General features: G+C 45.4%; 1 protein-coding gene across 5 annotated transcripts in view; it reads left to right on the top strand.

Annotated features, from left to right (window-relative positions):
* The window catches only part of BICDL1 (BICD family like cargo adaptor 1), a 62378-nt gene that overhangs the window by 10465 nt on the left and 29639 nt on the right, over positions 1 to 22274 (top strand). For 3 of the 5 annotated variants that reach the window (XR_014505972.1, XM_083417722.1, XM_083417724.1), the window contains exons 2-4: positions 1741 to 1956; positions 14024 to 14140; positions 16990 to 17001. Coding sequence is in view for 4 of the 5 variants with exons in the window: in XM_083417722.1 (XP_083273848.1) it covers positions 1741 to 1956; positions 14024 to 14140; positions 16990 to 17001 (345 nt within the window). In the remaining variant the exon portion in view is untranslated. The remainder of the gene's footprint in view (positions 1 to 1740; positions 1957 to 14023; positions 14141 to 16989; positions 17002 to 22274) is intronic. The other 2 variants (XM_083417723.1, XM_083417725.1) reach the window with 1 other exon arrangement.

The raw sequence follows: 22274 nt of genomic DNA, 5'->3' as shown, positions 1-22274 counted from the left end.
CAGCCACCGAGACCACATAACACCGGTCTTGAATGACCTACATCGGCTCCCGGTACGTTTCCGAGCACAATTCAAAGTGCTGGTGCTGACCTTTAGAGCCCTAAACAGCCTTGGTTCAGTATATCTGAAGGAGTGTCTCCACCTTCATTGGTCTACCCGGACACTGAGATCCAGCTCCGAGGGCCTTCTGGCGGTTCCCTCACTGCGAGAAGCCAAGTTACAGGGAACCAGGAAGAGGGCCTTCTCGGTAGTGGCACCCTCCCTGTGGAACGCCCTCCCACCAGATGTCAGAAAACAACAACTACCAGACTTTTAAATGACATCTGAAGGCAGCCCTGTTTAGGGAAGCTTTTAATATTTGATGAATTATTTTATTTTAATATTTTGTTGGAAGCCACCCAGAGTGGCTGGGGAAACCCAGCCAGATGGGCGGGGTATAGATAATAAATTATTATTATTATTATTATTATTATTATTATTATTATTATTATTAATGCCCTGGAGCCAATTTGGGGGAGCACAGGGGAGAAGAAGTGATAAAGCTAAGTTGTGCTAGTGGGTATCCTTGCACAGACTTCCACAAGTGTAATATTTAGCTGCATCCGGCCTGTAATTCTATATTTGTCCCCACTTTCCTCTTTGTTGAGTCCTACAAAGGCAACACTGAGACTAAAGAAAAGGACACTGACAGGCAGTGCCACTCCGTGGTAGGAAGGCAGGGAGATAGGGGATGGTTGAGGGCAGACCAAGGTTGGTGGGGCAGTACCCCATTTGCCAAAATGAATCAGTCTGCTAGACCATCTAGACCATCTAATTCGGCATATTCTGTCAGCTTTTGGATCCATGGTCTATCAGGAAAAAATAAAGAATAAATCAAAACAGGAATTTGTTTCAAAATGGGAGGTTTTCAAATAATATCTGAAAAATAAATATAGTAGTTTAAATTCTGTTGCAGCATTCGAGGAACTTCAATAATAGTCGCAAGGTAGATATAAGAAATTAGATATATTAAGAAAAGGTTTAATTATGATAAAAGTGTGTATTGGCAATAAGTAATATGAAATCGAGATGTGGAATAGGCCGGAGGTTGGGTCTTTAGTGTTAAGACCAATATATGTCTTATTGTTTGCTAAGAAAATTATGTGTTATTCCTGTGTGTAATTTGGTATTTGTTTTTGTTTTTTCTTGCTGTATCAATAAAAATCTTTTAAAAAAATAAAAAATGAATCAGTCTGCACTGGGTTTATCAGAGGGAATTTATTGGACATGCACTGATTGGAAATGAAGTTGTATGTCTACCCCAAAACCTTTGCAGGCCCAAAGAGTATTAAAAAGCAGGATCCCACCACACTGCCGCAAAACCACCATGAGTACAAATAATCACAAATGCACATTAAAAATAATAATAACTTCTGCAGGGGTCCTTTAGGTGCAAACCAAAGTTCTGGAATGCAGTTGAATTGCTGCTGGAAGATGCTTACAATCTTCAGATGCCTCGAAGAGGATTCAGATACAGATAACCAGTTTTTCTGGCTTCCTTACGTAGAGCTGAGAAAGGGCACCGTCTAGTACTTGACCCCAGAGAAGCAAAATGTCTTTGGGCAGCCCTGGCTGGAATCGATGTGACTTAAGTCGTGCATTTTTTAATTTAAAAAAAAACGTGCATGGCAGCAGGAAAGCGCGAAGGGTTGGAACAGTGACATTTTGACCCTTTCCCCCTCCTTCTCCCCTGTTACACAGAACTTGGAACAAGAGAAGCATGAACTAAGGCGACGCTTTGAGAACAAAGAAGGAGAATGGGAAGGACGGGTGTCGGAGCTGGAAAGCGATGTGAAACAACTCCAGGATGAGCTGGAGAAGCAACAGGTTCACCTCCGAGAAGCTGACCGAGAGAAAACGAGGGCAGTCCAGGAACTCTCTGAACAGAACCAAAGACTCTTAGATCAGCTCAGCAGGGTGAGTGAGTCTCATGAGGTTGTCAGAACTGCTCAAACAGCTCGGTATTTCTTTTGAAGTCAGCGCTCCTTCACCTGACGTTGCTTCTTTTTCTCTTTGGTTCTGATGTGTGTAAGTGGAGCTTAGTGATTTGGAGCTGTTTTCAGCATGGGGGCCACATTGCTTTGCAAGCAGGATTTTGGGGGCCACACGGTGGTGGGTGGGACTAGAGGGGAACATGGACAGGGCAACAGATGTTACTCTTTGTAGGCAAGGCTGCATTCCAGCCACACAAAAATCAGAGTGATGTAGGACAGAGCAAAGTATAAATTGATGCATGTTGTGACAAAAAAAATCTTAATTTCATATATACATTCATAGGGTCTGATTCATGTGACGCACCAGGAAAAAGGCCTTGGCTGGGATTATAGTAGATAGCTCAATTAAGATGTGTGCAGCAGCTGCGAAAAGGGCAAATTCCACGCTAATGATCACTAGGAAAGGAATTGAAAATAAAATTGCGGATATCATCCCTGTTAAAAGTGCTGTTATACACAACTGTTGTGTACAGTTCTGATCACATCACCTCACAAAGGATATTGTAGATACAGGTAGGTAGCCATGTTGGTCTGCCATAGTCAAAACAAAACAAAACATTCTTCCAGTAGCACCTTAGAGACCAACTAAGTTTGTTATTGGTATGAGCTTTCGTGTGCATGCCCACTTCTTCAGATACACTGAAACAGAAGTCACCAGACCCTTATATATAGTGAGAGGGTGGGGAGGGGTATTACTCAGAAGGGTGGTGGGAATGGGTGATTGGCTGATCAGCAAATCTGAACAATCAGTACAGTGGTACCTCGTGTTAAGTACTTAATTCGTTCTGGAGGTCCGTTCTTAACCTGAAAATGTTCTTAACCTGAAGCACCACTTTAGCTAATGGGGCCTCCTGCTGCCGCTGTGCCACCAGAGCACGATTTCTGTTCTCATCCTGAAGCAAAGTTCTTAACCCGAGGTACTATTTCTGGGTTAGTGGAGTCTGTAACCTGAAGCGTATGTAACCTGAAGCGTATGTAACCCAAGGTACCACTGTATCTGAAGAAGTGTGCATGCACACGAAAGCTCATACCAATAACAAGTTTCATTGGTCTCTAAGGTGCTACTGGAAGGATTTTTTTTTATTGGGATGTTGCAGAGTTGGAAAAGATTAAGAAAAGGGTTTAGAGAAAAGATGAGTGAGAAGTGAGATGCTCGAAGTTTATAAAATTTTGAATGTCATGGGGAAAGTGGATAGAGAAAAGCTTTTCTCCATCTCTCTGAACAGTAGAACTCGTGGACATCCAATAATGCTCAGTGTTGGAAGTTTAAAAAAGGACTTTTCACATAACATAAACTGCAGAACTCGCTCCCAAAGGAGGCTTTGATGGCCACCAACTTGAATGGCTTTAAAAGAGGATTAGACAAATTCGTGGAGTATAAGGTTGTCAACGGTTGCTAGCCATCATGGCTATGCTCTACCCCCACAATCAAAATACGAGAGGAGGCTAGAATGCTGTGGAGCTTGAGTCCTGATTGCGAATTTCCTTTCAGGCATCTGCTTGGCCAGGATGCTGGCCTAGATGGGCCATTGGCCTGATCCAGCAGGCTCTTCTTACATGCAGAGGGTTGCATCCAATGTTAATCCTACTCTGAGTAGGCCATTGAGATGAATGTACCTGAATTAGTCATTTCTGATCATTTCAATGGGACTACTCTGAGTAGGACTCACATTGACTACAACCTAGAGCAGCCTTTCTCAACCTCGGGTCCCCAGATGTTGTTGAACTACAACTCCCATCATCCCTAGCTAGCAAGACCAGAGCTCAGGGATGATGGGAGTTGTAGTCCAACATCTGGGGACCCACAGGTTGAGGAACACTGACCTAGAGGTTCCTGCATACACACTTCTCCATCCCAGGCAAGCAAGAGGAATTTTCTCAGTTCAAGGAGACAGTGCTCAGGGAGAGCATAGCGCAAACCTGGGAGTGGGTGCTGGGAGAAACTAGCCTGCTGTATAAAGGTAAAATTTGCATTTTTTGCTCTGCCCATGTTTGCCTCTGGTCCCCGCTCTCCACAGCACGTGGCTCCTGGAAGGTTGCCCAGACGGGTATGCAGCCCTCAGGCTGAAAAAGGTTTCATACCCTACTCTAAAAGGATTTGAGCATATCTTTTTCCTTTTTGAAAAGGCTGTGGCTTGGGGCAAAACTAGGCTTTATTTCACCCTGGTCAAAGACCTGAAGAAAACGTCATCCTTTCCCAACCTTCCTATGTCTATTTCACTTTTTCTCCTGTTTCTCGTTTTTCCAGTCTTATGTTCAACTCTCCACTTTTGGCATCAGTTCATGATTTTTATTATTTAAAATAAAAAAAAATAAAAATATTCATCAGTATTTCTGTCAAATTTCTAAAATTCACATGTTTGTGTGCAGTTTTGCCTAACGTACATTTTTGCAAGTGAAAATTCGCCAGTATTTTAGTGCACTGACACGTTTTTGTACGTCATTTCCCCTGTTATATCCACCGTTCTGCAAGCTGGTTTTTGCATATTATTTCCACATATAATATATGCATTTTAGGCATTCTTCCCCCAAATAGTTGCATTTGGGGTCATGCTATTTGGTTGGCGAGCTGAATCACAATTTTTGAAGAAGGGCAAATATCAAAGGTTAGCTGTGTTTCAGAAGCTGCTCATTAGGTAGGTTCACACTAAAAGCCTACCAAATTTCTCCTCCATCCCTAATTGCAGCCCTTCTCTGTGTGCATTTATACTTTTGCTATGTCTGTTTTGCAAATGAACAATGAGACCTGAGAAGGATCTCATTATTCAGCAATGTGTTCTTGAAGTTAACACATACTGGAAAGGTTGCCTGAAAATGTCTTCTTGGAAAGGATTGCAGCTCAGTGCTGGAACATCTGTTTTGTATTCATAAGGTTGCAGGTTCAACCCCTAACATCAGGCAGGACTGGGAGAGAGACCCCCTATCTGAAGCCCTGAAGAGATACTGCCAGTCAATGTAGACCAGGGGTAGTCAACCTTTTAATACCTACTGCCCACTAATGCATCTTTCTTGATGGTAAAATTTCCTTACCACCCACCAGTGCTAGATGGAAGGAGGATTTCAGCTTGTTCTGTAGAACCCTCTGCCGCCCACCTAGAATCCTGCAACGCCCACTAGTGGGCGGTAGGGACCAGGTTGGCAACCCCTGGTTGTAGATCATGGGTAGGCAAACTAAGGCCTGGGGACCGGATCAGGCCCAATCGCCTTCTAAATCCGGCCCGTGGACGGTCCGGGAATCAGTGTGTTTTTACATGAGTAGAATGTGTCCTTTTATTTAAAATGCATCTCTGCGTTATTTGTGGGGCCTGCCTGGTGTTTTCACATGAGTAGAATATGTGCTTTTATTTAAAATGCACCTCTGGGTTATTTGTGGGGCATAGGAATTTGTTCTTTTTCCCCCTTCAAAATATTGTCCGGCCCTTCAAAAGGCCTGAGGGACAGTGGACCGGCCCCCTGCTGAAAAAGTTTGCTGACTTCTGACAATACTGAGCTAGATGGACCAATGTTCTGACTCAGTATAGTGAAGAACCATGTACAGCAGACATGTCCAACCAGTAGATCGTGATCTACCAGTAGATCCCTGGCGGATCCTGGTAGATCGCGGGACCCTTATCAATCGTGGGATTAAATAAAATTTACCGAAAGTTAACAAATAAAAGCTGAAGAACTCTGGGCAATCCACCCACCTCATGCACGCTCCTCCTCCATCCAATGACAATGGATGGTAGATCACTGCCAGTTTTTTTTATACGGGGAGTAGATCACAGTTGGACGTGCCTGATGTACAGCATCTGTTTTGCATGTACAGTGGTACCTCAGGTTGCATACGCTTCAGGTTACATACGCTTCAGGTTACAGACTCCGCTAACCCAGAAATAGTGCTTCAGGTTAAGAACTTTGCTTCAGGATGAGAACAGAAATTGTGCTCCGGCGGCCCGGCGGCAGCAGGAGGCCCCATTAGCTAAAGTGGTGCTTCAGGTTCAGAACAGTTTCAGGTTAAATACGGACCTCCGGAACGAATTAAGTACGTAACCTGAGGTACCACTGTAGACGGTTCCACATTCAATTCCCAACATCTCCAGTATACCTGAAGGAGCGTCTCCACCCCCATCATTCTGCCCGGGCACTGAGGTCCAGCGCCGAGGGCCTTCTGGCGGTTCCCTCATTGCGAGAGGCAAAGCTACAGGGAACCAGGCAGAGGGCCTTCTCGGTAGTGGCACCCGCCCTGTGGAACGCCCTCCCATCAGATGTCAAAGCGATAAACAACTACCTGACATTCAGAAGACATCTTAAGGCAGCCCTGTTCAGGGAAGTTTTTAATGTGTGACATTTTAGTGTATTTTTGGTCTCTGTAGAAGCCGCCCAGAGTGGCTGGGGAAACCCAGCCAGATGGGCGGGATACAAATAAATTATTATTATTATTATTATTATTATTATTATTATTATTATTACTGGGATAGACTCCTTATCTTAAACCGTGGAGAGCTGCTGCCAGACAGTGTAGACAATATTGAGCTAATTGGACCACTGATGTGAGTCAGTATAAGGCAGTTTCCTATGTTTGGCTCTTCTTGCTGCTTCGGAAGGCATAGGTCCCCTTCCTTCAGCTCCCGTATCCCTCCTGTCCCCAGAAGCCGGGGGTGACGTGTGCATTTCCCCTCATCATTCTTGTACCAGAACAGTCAGCGCTGCGGATTGCACAGCAATGTGCCTCGCCCCTCCTTTGCCTCAGGACGATCAATCTCAGCCTGGATGGCTTATTTGCAATTTCCAGAGCGGCTCAGGAGCTCTTGTCGCTGGTTGCTAGGCGACTGTATATCACAGTGTCCCAGTCGGCTGGTGTTGCCACGGAAACAAGAATGGTAGTTCCTGGATTTCCCCCCCTGCAATTCTGTTACCGTGAGGCTGCAGATACCGTGGGAGACACGGCAGTGACGTCTGCAAGTGGCCACTGGGGGCTCAGTGAATGTCCTTTTAAAAAGAAATAGCTCTTGAGCAGTAGGGATGTTACAGGGAACGGTCCTTTTTTACCCTATATTTTTATTGCCGTACTTTTCGCTCTATAAGACGCACCAGACCACAAGACGCACCTAGTTTTCGGAGGAGGAAAACAAGGAAAAAAATATTCTGAATCTCAGAAGCCAGAACAGCAAGAGGGATTGCTGCTCAGTGAAAGCAGAGATCCCTCTTGCTTTTCTGGCTTCTGGGATAGCTGCGCAGCCTACATTCGCTCCATAAGACACACACACATTTCCCCTTACTTTTTAGGAGGGAAAAAGCGAGTCTTATAGAGCAAAAAATACTGTAATTCATTCTGGGGGTCCGTACTTAACCTCTTCTGTTCTTAACCTGAAGCACCACTTTAACTAATGGGGCCTCCTGCTGCTAGAGCACGATTTCTGTTCTCATCCTGAAGCAAAGTTCTTAATCTGAAGCACTATTTCTGGGTTAGCGGAGTCTGTAACCTGAAGCGTATGTAACCTGAAGTGTATGTAAACCGAGGTACCACTGTATAACTTTGCGCTGTGGGAAGAAGTACTTTCTGTTGTCCGTCTTGTATCTCCTAACATTCAGCTTCATCAGATGACTAATGAGTTCTAGCATTTTCTCCACACCTTCACAATGCATAATTTTATGCACACATTCCACCATTGCACACCTTTTCTTTTTAGACCACTTTAGACAAACATACAAATGATTGGCTGTTTAAATAATTTCCCATTATCAAGCACAGGAATGGTACCTTAGATGAAATGCACAATTTGTGTATGATGGGGAGGCACTGGCAGGTTTGGGGGTGGTCCAGAGGTTTGCACAAGTATAAAACATGCAGCAACCTTTCATTACAGGACCCAGTTGTGATTCCTGAATGTGGCTGCCCTTCTTGGGGCCTACCTCGTTAAGAACATTTCTTTTAAAAACCCCACTACAACTGTGATCCTTAGTGTGCCCTTTGGATAAAAATAAACATTGAAACCATTCTCTCCATGGATGCTCTGGCAGCCATGAAACTACAGGGCTGTTTCTGAAAGCCTTCTTGTAAACTCAATACCTGGTGTTTTTGGTTTGAGTATATAGTCATACCTTAGGTTACAGATGCTTCAGGTTGCATTTTTTTGGGTTACGGACCGCGAAACCCGGAAGTACCGGAACGGGTTACTTCCGGGTTTCGGCGGTCGTGCATGCGCAGAAGCGCTAAATCGCACTATGCGCAGAAGCACCGAATCACAACCCGCACGTGTGCAGACGCTCCGCTGCAGGTTGCAGATGCTGCGGGTTGCGAACATGCATCCTGCACGGATCACGTTCTCAACCCGAGCGTCCACTGTATATTCCACTATCTTCCACATGCTTGGCAATCCACAAAAGGCTGTTCAACGAACAGCTTACGCTGCAAGTAATCCTGTTTTAAAATAGCTTTAGCACACAGTCGGGGGTTATTATGGAACACTGAGGCTATGTCCCCCAGTGGAATTGGTTCAATGGTTTTGTTTTTCTTTCGCAAGCAACAAGCTGGTTGAGCTTACTTGCGGCCTGGATGCCATGAGTGGCACACTGTGTAGCCATGGAGGCTGGTCCACTGGGAAGAATGGGGCATTGCCCCACCAACCTCAGTCCCACTTGACTACCTTGTTGCTTACAACCAGGCCAAGGTTTAGCCCTGGGCATCAACTTCCTTTTCCATAGTCTCTGCATTTCCTCTGTGGAACTCAGCGGGATGGAGACAAGAATGCATTGGCTCTGTCTGTCCTTATCTCTGGCCTCACCTACTGCCGGCCTTCCAACCTTCCACTCTACCAGTCCCACTGGGCACCACCCATTATGTGGGGGAAACTACTTTGAACACTTGTATGGGGGTGTGGTGTTTGCCCTCTTAGGTGGGTCTTAAGGAAAGGGTTAAATGAGTGTGAAGTGATTGGCCAGTGGGAACCAAGGGGAGGAGTCAGAGTTAGAATTGGAGTTGTTTGGAAGTCAGTTGGGAGTTGGAGAAGGAAGAGGGAGGATAAGTCTGTGGGTTGGTCTAGTTTTGATGTGTGTGTGAGAGAGAAACCGTTAGGAGGAGTCAGATAGACAGTTGGGATAATCAGAAGTTATTAGGAAGGTATAGGTCAGTAAAGAACCTAAGATTAAGAAACTGACAAGAAAAATTATCTGAAACCATAAACTTGTTCATGCTTATTAAATAAGCTTGATTATTTTTTAATGTTAACAATTGTCTGGACTCCGTGTGTACACAAGAGAAAAGGGTTGGTGGCAGCTGGGAAGCAAACACAGTGGTGGCACAGGGATCAGTAGACTGTCAAACGTCCAGGGACCCTGTGTGATCACCACAGGGGGCCCCCAGTATTATCACTTGTGGGTCTGGCTGTGGCACAGGCCAATATCACACAAGAGTTGCTCAGTGCTGCTGTGCGGGTGTTGTGGTGCAACTACGAAGCCTACATTGGCTTGAATGGATTATCACAGTGCCTTCTGCTTTCCCAACAATCCCAGAAGTGGCAAATTAAAAGACTGCCTGAGAGGCTCAAGTGTACTGTCCCTGTCTTGTGGGGAAATTGCATTTATTTATTTATCATCTCACTTTCCCGATAAAATGTTCCGCGGCAGCTCACCCCGCACTCTTAAATTGCAACAAAAGGCAAATCAATAATCAGCGGTGATAGTTTTAAAAGGAAGATGGACAATCGATGGCTTAAACCCAAGGTTTCACACGCCAATAGAATTAAAATTAAGAGGTCAGGATGCTTCGTAAATACCTGTCTAAACGAAGAGCTTCCGCAAGTAGCAGAAGGCTGCTGGGGAGTGAGGCAGATCTAGAAATCTTACTTTCCTCCGTTTGAAAGGCCACCTGGTCCCAAGTTTTTTTTTTAAGACGAGGAATCCTAAGAAGGGAGAACAGGAAGTGGTCTTGTAGCTGCTCATAAGTACCTTGCATTCAGACATTCAAATTTTGGTAGGATGCATAGAACAGCCTTCACAGAATATCATAATGCAAGACGGAGCTGTTCCACCTGGCCTTTGGGCTGGACTCAGTCTGACCCCCTCTCTCATTTTTTATTTATTTTTTGATGGAAACCCTTATATTGGATTTTGTATATAAATTTTCCCTCGGCTCTTTTTGCTGGCCCATGTAGGACCAGCATGGATAGTTGGCCCTGGTGAATATTTGACGTTTTCTCCCCTTATGGTCTTGATTTATGGGCTACCACTAAAACGAGGCTGCATTTCAAGCTGTATTTTAAACTGTATTTTAACCTATATTTTAATTAACTGTTTGTTTGTTTGAAATGTTTTTACTGTATTTTATATTTGGTATTAGCTGCCCTGAACCTGGTCTTGGCCGGGGAGGGTGGGGTATAAATTATTATTATTATTATTATTATTATTATTATTATTATTATTATGTATATGTCCCAATTTTCATAGGAACAGCAGAAGCTACCTTATACCGAGTCAGACTCTTGGTCCATCTAGCTCAGTATTTTCTACACAATGGCAGGGGCTCTCCAAGGTTTCAGGCAGGGGACACCCCCAACCCTACTTAAAGGCTGGGGATTGAATTTTCTGCATGCAGAGCAGATGTTCTACCATCGAACTATGGCCTTTCCTATAAAGGTTTATATAGCAAAGGGTAGATATCTCAGTCCCAGGCTGTATAGGCATTAAAAATCAGAGTGGTGACTCCCCTGAAGACTTCAGTGATCAGGCTAGGATATAAGGAATCAGGCTTCCCTTGAGGTATCCTGGAACCAAATTGTTAATGGCCTTGTAAATTTCATACACACATACATAATTTTATTTGTATGCTGCCTTTCCATAGTTAAAACCATGCTCAAGGGGGCTTACAACATGAAAAAAAATACATACCGGTAATTACCAGCATAACAAAATGTCCATAAACAATATATAAAACATCAAAAAGTAATTGATGATGATGATGATGATAAAAATAACTTATACCCCGCCCATCTGGCCGGGTTTCCCCAGCCACTCTGGGCTGTTCCAACAAAAGATTAAAAATACATTAAAACATCAGTCATTAAAAACTTCCCTAAACACAACCAAATTAAACAATTAACACACAAATCATAACAAGATCTAAAATGAAGTTGCAAAAAAAAAAAAAATCATCAAAAACAGCAGCAACCCTGCCTGCAACAAAACCCTTAAACAATACCCCAATCCAATAGTTTATTCAGCAGCTTCAGCTTTCGTAGCTGGAGTCAGTCCGGGCCCCGCCCTCCAAAGCCAGGTGGGAAAATGCCTGCAAGGCAGGAGGCAGGTCTTCCGGGGCTCACAGCCAAGATGGTAAAAGAACCTTGATACCTGACCCAGTAGTGTATATCCTATATCTATATCCTATATCCTATATCTATATCTATATCCCATCTAAATGGGAACAGAGATTCTTCTTTAAGGTGTCAGAGGACAGATGGTAGATGGCTTAGACATAGCCCTGTATCAGGACCATAATCTTATTAACTCTGAGTCTGCACAGACCTGCACACTCGCACTGGCATCTACACAAGAAGCAAACAGATGGTCACTTAGCTCATCATCATGACACATGGCACTCTCTCTCTCCCACCTGCCTGCAGTACAGCAAACAAAGCCACTGAGGTCACTTGTGCATAAGCCACTTTCCTGGGGTCAGAGGGAAGCTCTTTTCCAGGCCCCACGCCTTGCCCTCCTTAGTAGCCCAGCGCACATCCTCAGTTCTTGCTGCAATGCATTTTTGTTGCCAGCAGGGGGAGCACTGCGTGCACACTCAATTTAAGAAGCACCCGTCACACTCCACACCACACAGTGGTACCTCGGGTTACATACGCTTCAGGTTACAGACTCTGCTAACCCAGAAATATTACCTCGGGTTAATAACTTTGCAGCACGGCGGCAGCAGGAGGCCCCATTAGCTAAAGTGGTGCTTCAGGTTAAGAACAGTTTCAGGTTAAGAACGGACCTCCGGAACAAATTAAGTACTTAACCCGAGGTACCACTGTATATTTAAGCACTTTTATACCACTTCATCTGTTGTAAAGGTAAAGGGACCACTGACCGTTAGGTCCAGTTGCGGACGACTCTGGGGTTGTGGCACTCATCTTGCTTTATTGGCCAAGGGAGCCGGCGTACAGCTTCCGGGTCATGTGGCCAGCATGACTAAGCTGCTTCTGACGAACCAGAGCCCAAGGACTGTATTCCCTTCTGAGCAGCCTTCTGGGACCACATGCCAGTGGCAGGAGGAGTCAGGCGCAAAAGTAGGCAGAGCATTGAATGTAAATTCTACTTTTGTGCAGTAGGCCGATTTCCACGCACTCTCACACACCCTTCAGCTAGTCAAACACACTAAAGAAGGAGTGTTTTTGCAAATTGGGGCAAATGGGGAAGGAATGAGGACCCTCATGCTTGAGTTTCTTCCCCCTGCTGTACCAGATAAAAAGTGTAAACTTTGAACCTGATGTCCCAGCTGAAATGTTACCTCAGCTATAAACACACTGGGTAGCCTTCTGCAGCCATGAGGCTGGTTCCATGTTTGATGCCTTTTCTTTAAAATATATAGCAGGCCATTCTTTATCAATGGATTATTTCAAATGCTCAGGCTTCATTCTTCATTCAGCGCATCTCATTTTTAGTTGCTGGGAGATGGGTGCCTGTGGCGCTAAACGAGGTCTATTTTTACTTTTTGCAAAACAGAATGGTAATGATTTCCTTTGGGAACATCCTAGGGCAATTTGTGAATAACTGGAACCAATTCCCGGTCTCACTTTTTGTTTCCTTTTTAAAAAGCAACATCAACCCTGCAGGAAAGTGGCTATCCCCAAAGCTTTATTCCTGTGAACCTTCAGTACTGGGGGACCTTGATGCTTCTACACTCTGAGGTGGAAGACATTTCTCCACATGGGTTTATCAAGTGTGATTAGTTGTTTAAGTGTCTAATGCAGAGGCGAGAAAGCTCTAGCCCTCCAAATGTTGCTGAACTACAACTCCCATCATCCCTGGCCATTGACCACACTTGCTGGTGCTGATGGGAATTGTAGTTCGGCAATACCTTGAGGGTTAGAGGTTCCCCACACCTCATCTAATGCACAATTAGAGTTAGACAGACCCAATGTCAAACTGAAATTAGGATGCAACTCTGTCCTTTAGATCAGTCAGCCAAGGGAACTTAGAATTTGGAAGACACTTCCATTACAGTAGGAATGGGAACCTGTGGCACTACAACTCCCATCTTCTCTGTCCTATGCTTGCTGGGGCTGAGGGCATTTGGAGAGCTACAGGTTCTCCACCTGCTCCATCACAAGTTATGCTGTTCTCTTTTGTCCTCTAGTTGTATTGTTAGGTGACTTACCCCAACGACACGTACCTGCTTAGAGTACAGATCTGAAAGTTCACCTGTTTACAGCTATAAGATTTTTGATCATTGCCCAATGGAAGAGCATTACCGTATTTTTTGCTCTATAAGACTCACTTTTTCCCTCCTAAAAAGTAAGGGGAAATGTGTGTGCATCTTATGGAGCGAATGCAGGCTGTGCAGCTATCCCAGAAGCCAGAACAGCAAGAGGGATTGCTGCTTTCACTGCGCAGCGATCCCTCTTGCTGTTCTGGCTTCTGAGATTCAGAATATTTTTTTTTCTTATTTTCCTCCTCCAAAAACTAGGTGCATCTTGTGGTCTGGTGCGTTTTATAGAGCGAAAAATACCGTAATTCTCCATCTATAGCAGCACATATCAATAAGGTGTAGTAAGTTCTAGCATCCGATGGAATTACTTATTTAAGCGCATCATGTATTTTTGGAAATGCTAACCTGGTGGGACGTGGGATTTGTCTGTCTTACATGAAGCTGCCCAGGCATGATGACAGAGCCATTCTGCCAGCAGAGAGACCCCAGTGTTCAGTGGGAAGACAAGACAGAGTTCTACATTAAAACTGTTGGTGCCTTCGATTATTGATTGATTGATTGATTGATTGCCCAGCACTTCCATGTTTTGCAGGCATCGGAGGTGGAAAAACAGCTCTCTATGCAGGTTCATGTCCTCCAAGAGGACTTCAGGGAGAAGAAGTCATCGACCAGCCAGCACATCGTACGACTCGAGAGCCTTCAAGCAGAGGTGAGTTCCCCCCATGGCTGGAATAGTCTATGGCAGTGGTAGAGAAGCTGGAGGGGAAGGCCCATGGCAAAATGGTAGAGGGTCCAAGGTTCAGTTCCCAATGGCATCTCCAGGTAGGGCTGGGAAGAGCCGCAGGAGAGCCGCTGCCAGTCAGTGTGGACAGTACTGGGCTAGATGGATTCACTGGTCTTATTCAGTATAAGGCAGCTTCCTATGCTCCTGTGATGGTCCAAAGGCTGCAGGCAAAACACACGCCCTACCCTGACACTGCAGGCCCATACTTCCTCTACCCCTTTAAGAATTGGACTATAAAAAAGGTAAAGGGGCCCCTGACCGTTAGGTCCAGTCGCGACGACTTTGGGGTTGCGGCGCTCACCTCGCTTTATTGGCCGAGGGAGCCGGTGTACAGCTTCCAGGTCATGTGGCCAGCATGACTAAGCCGCTTCTGGTGAACCAGAGCAGCACACGGAAACACAGTTTACCTTCCCGCCAGAGTGGTACCTATTTATCTACTTGCACTTTGACGTGCTTTTGAACTGCTAGGTTGGCAGGAGCGGGGACCGAGCAATGGGAGCTCACCCCGTTGCGGGGATTCGAACCGCCAACCTTCTGATCGGCAAGCCCTAGGCTCCGTGGTTTAGACCACTGCACCACCCACACCCCATAATTGGACTATATTCCTCTAAGAATTGTTTGCTTTATCTGAAGAGTGTCTGTGTGTGTGTATGAGGGTGTGAGAGATAATGAGGTGGCGCAGGGAGTACTATGCAATCCTCCAAACACCTCCCACCATTGGTTTCACCCCCTAATTGATCCCCCCTGAAGTAATATGGTCTTCAATAGGGGGGGAAATCATCCACCAATCCCGGTCTATGGCCCATTTTGCAAGGATTCCAGAAACGGCAAGGCCACTATTGCAATTAAGACCAATTATGCATTCAGCACCATTAAATGGTGAAGCTCTTTCTGGAATGTTCCATGTCAGCCTTGCTGGCAGGGGTGGAAACTCCCTTTACATAGAATGATGGGGAAAAGCTTAAAGTAGACTGAATCTTACTTCTAGACCACTTAGAGTTGGAGTTTTCATGAATGTACAGGGAGTATTTTTAGTTGAGGGGAAACCCAGCCAGATGGGCAGGGTATAAATTTTATTATTCTTATTCTTATTCTTATATCCAGTCCGCTGCTTTCTGGATTCTGAGGACACATTCACATCATACATTTAAAGCCCATTGGTTCCCTACCCCCTTGGCAACGAAAATAGGAACTGTAGTTTGTTAAGGGTGCTGGAAGTGTAGCTTTGTGAAGGATAAAAAAATACAGTTCCTATTATTCTTTGGGGGTTTGCCACATGCTTTCAATGTGTGTTGAATGTGCTTTAAACATAAGATGTGGATTTGAGTAGAAGTAGATTTGGAGTTCTTGCTCCTTTGGCAAAATTCTCCAGATCTCCACTTTGATTCATGATTCTAGACCTTATGGTTATAGAAATAACATATGGCACAGGCAAATATAAAATATCTGCTCAAAGAACCCAGAGGCTGGATCAATGCAACTTTGAGCAGGAACAGAAGCTTCTATATTTCTCTCTTCCCTTTTAGCTTCCTTTGGGCCCCCAGATCCATGTTGAGGATCCTGTTTTCCCAATGACCCATGTGTTTTATTCTTTTCTGTCCTTGTCTTTCTTCCCTTTCCCTCTTACTAAACAAAACAAAAAAGCTACAAAACCTTCCAATATTGCAGCAAGGTGAAATGAAGTGGATAAATATTTGTTGCAGTTTTGCATAATTTACTCCACTTGTTCCTGGAGCTCTGGATATGAGTGTCTGCCATTTCTAGCATAGAATTATTTCCCCACTCTTCCTGGGGCAACAAAAATGTCTCTTTGGCTTGACCCTCCTGGGGTGGTTAGCCATCATTGGCTTAATTGCAAAGATGGCTTTGTCTATAATTTGTGCTTTGTACCAAAGTTGCACCTGCAGTGGTGCTAAGCCGAAGTCACTCATCAGTATATTTGTTCTGCAGGTGAACTGTTTTGTGCCGAAGGAAGGTTGTGCAACCAAATGCATAGGCAGGTTGCTGGTAGCTTTGTGTAAATAGCTTCTGCTAGTGCAACGTTGTACAACATGGGTTGGCAAACTAAGGCCCGGGAGGCAGATTTGCCCCAATTGCCTTCTGGATTTGGTCCATGGATGGTCCGGGAATCGCTGCGTGAATCGGCATGGGGATTCTGATCATTCGGGCTGTGCCATTTCTCCCCCACGCTGCGACAGCGCCTCCTTCCTCCCGCCTCCTGGCTTCTTCCTGCCCTGCATAGAGGAGGAAGGGGGCTGGGCTTTGTTGAGCCAGGGTTGTCTGAGTGCCATTTTAAGCAGCCCCTCTCTGGAACCAGCCCTTTTGTTCCGCTCATCATCCGTCTGCTGCCGCCAGCCCCTGCTGCTCACAAGGCACAGGTAAGCAGCCACCGGGGCTCATCTGGCGCTGTGGAGAGAGTCGGGGGGGATTCCCCCCCCCCAATATAGTCTGGCACCCCACAAGGTCTGAGGGACAGTGGACTAGCCCCCTGTGGAAAAAGTTTGCTGACCCCTATTGTACAACATTAAAACTCAACATCTGCTATAGTAGCCCTTGCTGAGAATGTTAGAGTCCAATAGTATGTAGAGGGCCACAGGCTCCCGCCCCACTCTGTTTATTAAAAAAAAGGTTGGAGGGCTGGGATAATCATTTTGTTTTAGAAAAGGTTTCCCCTCCCCACCTTGAGCTTTTAGGTTTCTTGGTTTCTCCTCGTCAATCCTGACTTGTCCCCTTTCTCTCCTTCCCCGTTCCCTTCCTACTTGACTGTGGAGCAGCAAATCCTTGAAGTAAGTACAGATGTGGTCCTAGGGTCCGAAATGCATGTCCATCAGCCTCCACTTCTTGCATGCCATGCTTGTGATGCTCTTCATGTCTCTAGCTCTCTGGGTTCTTGGCTTCATCTTTTTCTTGTCTCTGCTGGTCTGCAAGAAGAGTTGGGGAGGTGGTACCCTAAGTGGAGGCTGGTCCGTTAGGGCTGGTCCACTACCTCCATTTCTTGCATGCCATGTTTGTGATGCTCTTCATGTCTCTAGCTCTCTGGGTTCTTGGCTTCCTCCATCTTCTTCTTGTCTCTGCTGGTCTGCAAGAAGAGTTGGGGATTTGGTACCATCAGTGGAGGCTGGTCCACTACTCACGAATCCCAGTCTACCTTCAGCCAGCTCCCATCTGCCTGGCTTCTGACTTGTATCCGGCCCAGAGGGTGGCACTGCCTATCAGCTTCCTCCTCCTCCTTAGTCTCAATGTTGCCCCCATAGAACTCAGCAGGGGGGATGATGGGGACAAAACTAGAATTGGTTGGCTCTGCCTCTCATTGACTCTAGCACCACCTACTGTTGGTCTCCCTTCCTTCTGCCCCACCAGTCCCAATGGGCACCAGCCACCACTGGGTACAATAATTCATTGGTAAAGGATGCTTTCATCATTGACATACGCATTGCTTTTAAGTCTTGGTATCTGTGTTGATATTTCTCTCTTCCAAAGACCTTAAGACAATGGCGGGGAAACCCAGGGACTTCAAGATGTTGCTTGACTCCACCTGCCATCACCCCTGACCATTGATCATGCTGGCTGCTGGGGCTAATGGGAGTTGAAATCAAATAACGTCTGGCTGGGCACACGTTCCCACCCCTGCCATTAAAAATTGGAAATCTCGGAAATTTAAACATAAATTATAAGATTTTTTTATTTAAAAAATCAGAACACCATTCATAATTTAAAGACCTCCTGAAATAAAACAGTTTTAACTAGACATCTAAAACTCACCTGATTTCATTTTTGATTCCTTTCCTAATGATCCCTAACATGGAAGCTGCCTTTTTCACAGCTGCTGTACACCTTGTGTATCTAGAAACTGGGTTTTTCTTTCCGCTGAAGAAGAGCTCTGAATGTCTCAAAACATTTTTTAGGTTCTTTTAAAGCCGGTCTGCACTCTATATTGCACCTAGCCTTTCTCTGACTTACATATTTCTGAGGGTTTTTTAAAAAAATTCTTTATGGGGCCTTTTGACCTTCTTGTGTGAGAAACAGACTGGGTAACGGGAAAGGTCTGGAACTGGTGAACTGATATTTGTGTACTAAAGAATTACAGACCACAGGACGGATGTGAGTAATAAAACATAAAACGTACAGGCAGAAAATCCCTTCAGTGGCACTGGATAACCTTGGGGGATGCTGAAAATTTCCCTGACTCTCCCCCACAGGTACTGAGAATGCTACTCTTGAACCTTTGCTTTAAAAAGTCTGCCGTCCACTTGCAGTATCTTTGCTGGGACAGGGTTTTGTTTACCAGCCTCTGCTGGAGGTTGCAGAGACAGAAAAGGTTCTCAACAGGAAACATCAAGAAAGTGGAGACTGGTCCATTGGGGCAAGTAGGGCACTGCCCCACCAATCTCAGTCTGCCTTCAGCCACAGCCCACTTCTTATAATCAGCCCTGGCTGTCAAGTTCCTCCTCCTTAGTATCAGGGTTGCCCTTGTAAAGCTCAGCAGGGAGTTGGAGGATGGGAACAAAATTAGCATCTGTTGCCTTTGCCTGTCGTTGGCTCTGGCGCCACCTACTGTTGGGCTCCTTGGCTACCGCCCTACCAGTCCCAATGGGCCCATATCAACATCAGTTGAAGCCTACTTGTTCTCTGAAAGCTGCTGTTTTTTATTGCCTTCATTAAACATTATTATTTTTTTAAATTTATTTTCTTGCCTCTTCATCCTGCGTTTCCCACCATGGAACCCAGGCATTTTGAATTATCCACGTGTGGATAATTCAGATAAACCACGACAGCATGTGGTTTCCAGGCTGTCGTCCATCCAGGCCCTGGCCAAACCCAGACCTGCTTAGCTTTGTTAAGGTGGTACCCTCAGATGTTCCTTCAGATCATGGCCAGGACCATTACTGATGTCAAGGGAAAGGGCAGTAGCTCACTGGTAGAGCAGCTCTTTTGTAAGCAGAAATTCCCAAGCGATCAACAGAATGGCCAAAAATGTTTAAACAAGAACTAATGTAAGCTAGAGAACACTTTTGTGTGGACTAGAAGTCATCGCCTCAAGAGTAGTTCAAGTACAATCCCAGGCATCTCCAGGTACGTCAAGGAGAGAGCCACTGCCAGTCAGCATAGACAATTCTGAGCTAGATGGACCAGTAGTCTAAATCAGGCATGTCCAACTCCCAAGAGACTGTGATCTACTCCCAGTATAAAAAAAAATCTGGCAGTGAGCTATCTCAGGGGTAGGCAACCTAAGGCCCGGGTGCCCAATCGCCTTCTAAATCTGGCCCACGGACGGTCCAGGAATCAGTGTGTTTTTACATGAGTAGAATGTGTCCTTTTATTTAAAATGCATCTCTGGGATATTTGTGGGGCATAGGAATTCGTTCGTTTTTTTCTTCAAAATATAGTCCGGCCCCCCACAAGGTCTGAGGGACGGTGGACCGGCCCACGGCTGAAAAAAGGTTGCTAATCCCTGATTGACCCATTGTCATTGGAGGGAGGAAGAGTGTGCGTGGGGTGGGTGGATTGCCCAGAGTTGTTGAGCTTTTTTGGGGGAGGATTGCCCAGAGTTTTTTACCTCCCCCCCCCTGTAACTTTTTGTACATGATAAGGATCCCATGATCTGCCAGGATCAGCCGGGGATCTACTGGTAGATCGTGATCTACTGGTTGGACATCACTGGTCTAAATCAATATAAGCTTCTTATGCTCCTAATGGTTTTTAAACCCTTCCCCTGGCACATTGACTGTCCCTATGAGCTACTTCTGTTTCTACCGAGCCCAAAAGAGAGGGTGGTTTCTCCATTCTTGATTCTCTTGACCCATTGCAGAAGGCTATTTTATCAAAGTCAACAGAGGATACGCCTCAGTGTGGTCATTCTCCTCTGATTTGTCCTTATCTCAGAGCAAAGTAGTATATGAGTCATATGTGGTACCCAGTGGGAGGAAAGAGGGGGTGGCAGGGAATGCAAACAGGGAGTAATTGTGTTTTGCTGATAAAGCAAATTCGTTTCTGTAGAATCAGAAGTAATTACCTCAGTTAAAACAACTGTGAGTGTTAAACAGCCTTTCCGAACTTGATGCCTGCAGATGTTTTGGACTACAGTTTCCATCGGCCCCAAACAGCACAGCCACATAATGCTGGGGTTGATAGGAAGTGTCTTCTAAAACATCTGGAATGCACCAGTTTGGGAGAAGGCGAGCACAAAATGTGGTGATCATCCAGTAGGCCTAATTGATGGGAGGTCAGCTAGACAAGATTGGGACGCTCCATGCCCAAGCAGAGGTCCTCAGGAAACCACAGCATTCCCCACAATCTCAGCCACACAGAGTGCACTGCCGTCCATAGCCTGAGAAACAAAATGGAGGTTGAGAAAGGAGGAGCTGTCACCACCATTAACAAACTAGTGAAGGTGCAGGTGTTTGAGTGGCAACTTTCTCCAACACTGCATTGCACAGGCCCTTATTCTCCAATCCCATTTTCTACAGAGGTACAAGACGCTATGTGTACAGATGCACCTCGAGAAAGCCTTAAGCAGGCATCTCTAGCTGCTACTCAAAATACACAAACCAAGTAACCCAGAGTTTGGAGATCGATACCATCACACCCCTTATATTCTAGCTTGGTCTCTGAGATCATGTAGAGGAGTGCTGTTCGTTGTATTAGAGGCCCAGCTTGGCTCAACTAGAAATCAGGCATTTACGTGACTTCTACGCATCCCCTTTCTATGCTGGCAGGCCTTTGTAGCTGTCTAATTTTTGTTTTTGGATTAGCTAGTTACCTCAATGGTTATCTGTATTTTTATTTTTGTCAGTGGTGTTTTATGTTTTAACATTCAACGCTATCCTAGTACTTTATGATCTGGCAGAATGAAAACACTTTTATCAATAAATAAAGAACAGAGTTACAGGGACAGGCCCAGATCCCAACTCTGCCAGGACTGTTACAGAACCTAATAATATCACTTACAACATTAGGGGCTCATTGGCCTGCTCATCTTTCAATGTGGTATATATGCTGTCATCTGCCAGTAGCGCCTTCTGCATTACGACAAATAGGCCAGACTCTTCTATGCAACAGAATAGGTAAAGGGACCCCTGACCATTAGGTCCAGTCGTGGCTGACTCTGGGGTTGCAGCGCTCATCTCACTTTATTGGCTGAGGGAGCCGGTGTACAGCTTCCAGGTCATGTGGCCAGCATGACTAAGCTGCTTTTGGCGAACCAGAGCAGCGCACGGAAACACCGTTTACCTTCCCGCTGGAGTGATACCTATTTATCTACTTGCTCTTTGACGTGTTTTCAAACTGCTAGGTTGGCAGGAGCAGGGACCAAGCAATGGGAGCTCACCCCATTGTGGGGATTCGAACCGCGACCTTCTTATCCACAAGCCCTAGGCTCAGTGGTGTAACCCACAGCGCCACCCGCGTCCCTTTTATGCAACAGAATAAATGGACCCAAATTTTATTTTAGAAACAGCAATAGCCCCAAACCAATGTGTGGACTTTGAAACTTTCCAAGAACACCCTGTGACTGACCTTGAGGTAGACCGTCCTTGAACAAAAAAAAATCTTCAGAGTAGTTTTTAAGATGCCACAAGACTCTTCATTGTTTTGACAAAAGAAATTCCTTCACATCATGTGCCTGTCGGAGCATATCTACATAGGAATAGCCTTGCTGGATGAGAACTGAAATATACTCGGAGTCGAGAGTGGATTTCATGCTCTTTACTCAGCTCATAGTGGTGAGGAGGAATGGAAGTTCCCCCACAGTATCTGCTTTGTATACATTATTAACACAATGGGCCCCACGTGATTGGCTAATTCCGGGATTCTCCTGTAGGCCAATCAAGTTGTGGATTCACTTGGGGCTGGATTGATGGCTCCTGTGGACCAATCAGACTGCTGCATTCTGGATCCTATTGTTCTAGGACCAAACAGACTGCTGCAGTTTGGATCCTATTCAATTCAGTACATAACAAGAACAAACTAGTCCAGCATCTTTTTCTCACAGTTACCAGCCAGGTGCCCCCATGGGAGGGATCTGGGGTTGTGTCAACCCAACCCAGCCAAATCTGACTAG

The sequence above is a fragment of the Podarcis tiliguerta genome, assembly GCF_965153285.1.
Source record: "Podarcis tiliguerta genome assembly, chromosome: 16".
Lineage (NCBI taxonomy): Eukaryota > Metazoa > Chordata > Lepidosauria > Squamata > Lacertidae > Podarcis > Podarcis tiliguerta.
This window is presented reverse-complemented; position numbering and strand designations above follow the sequence as displayed.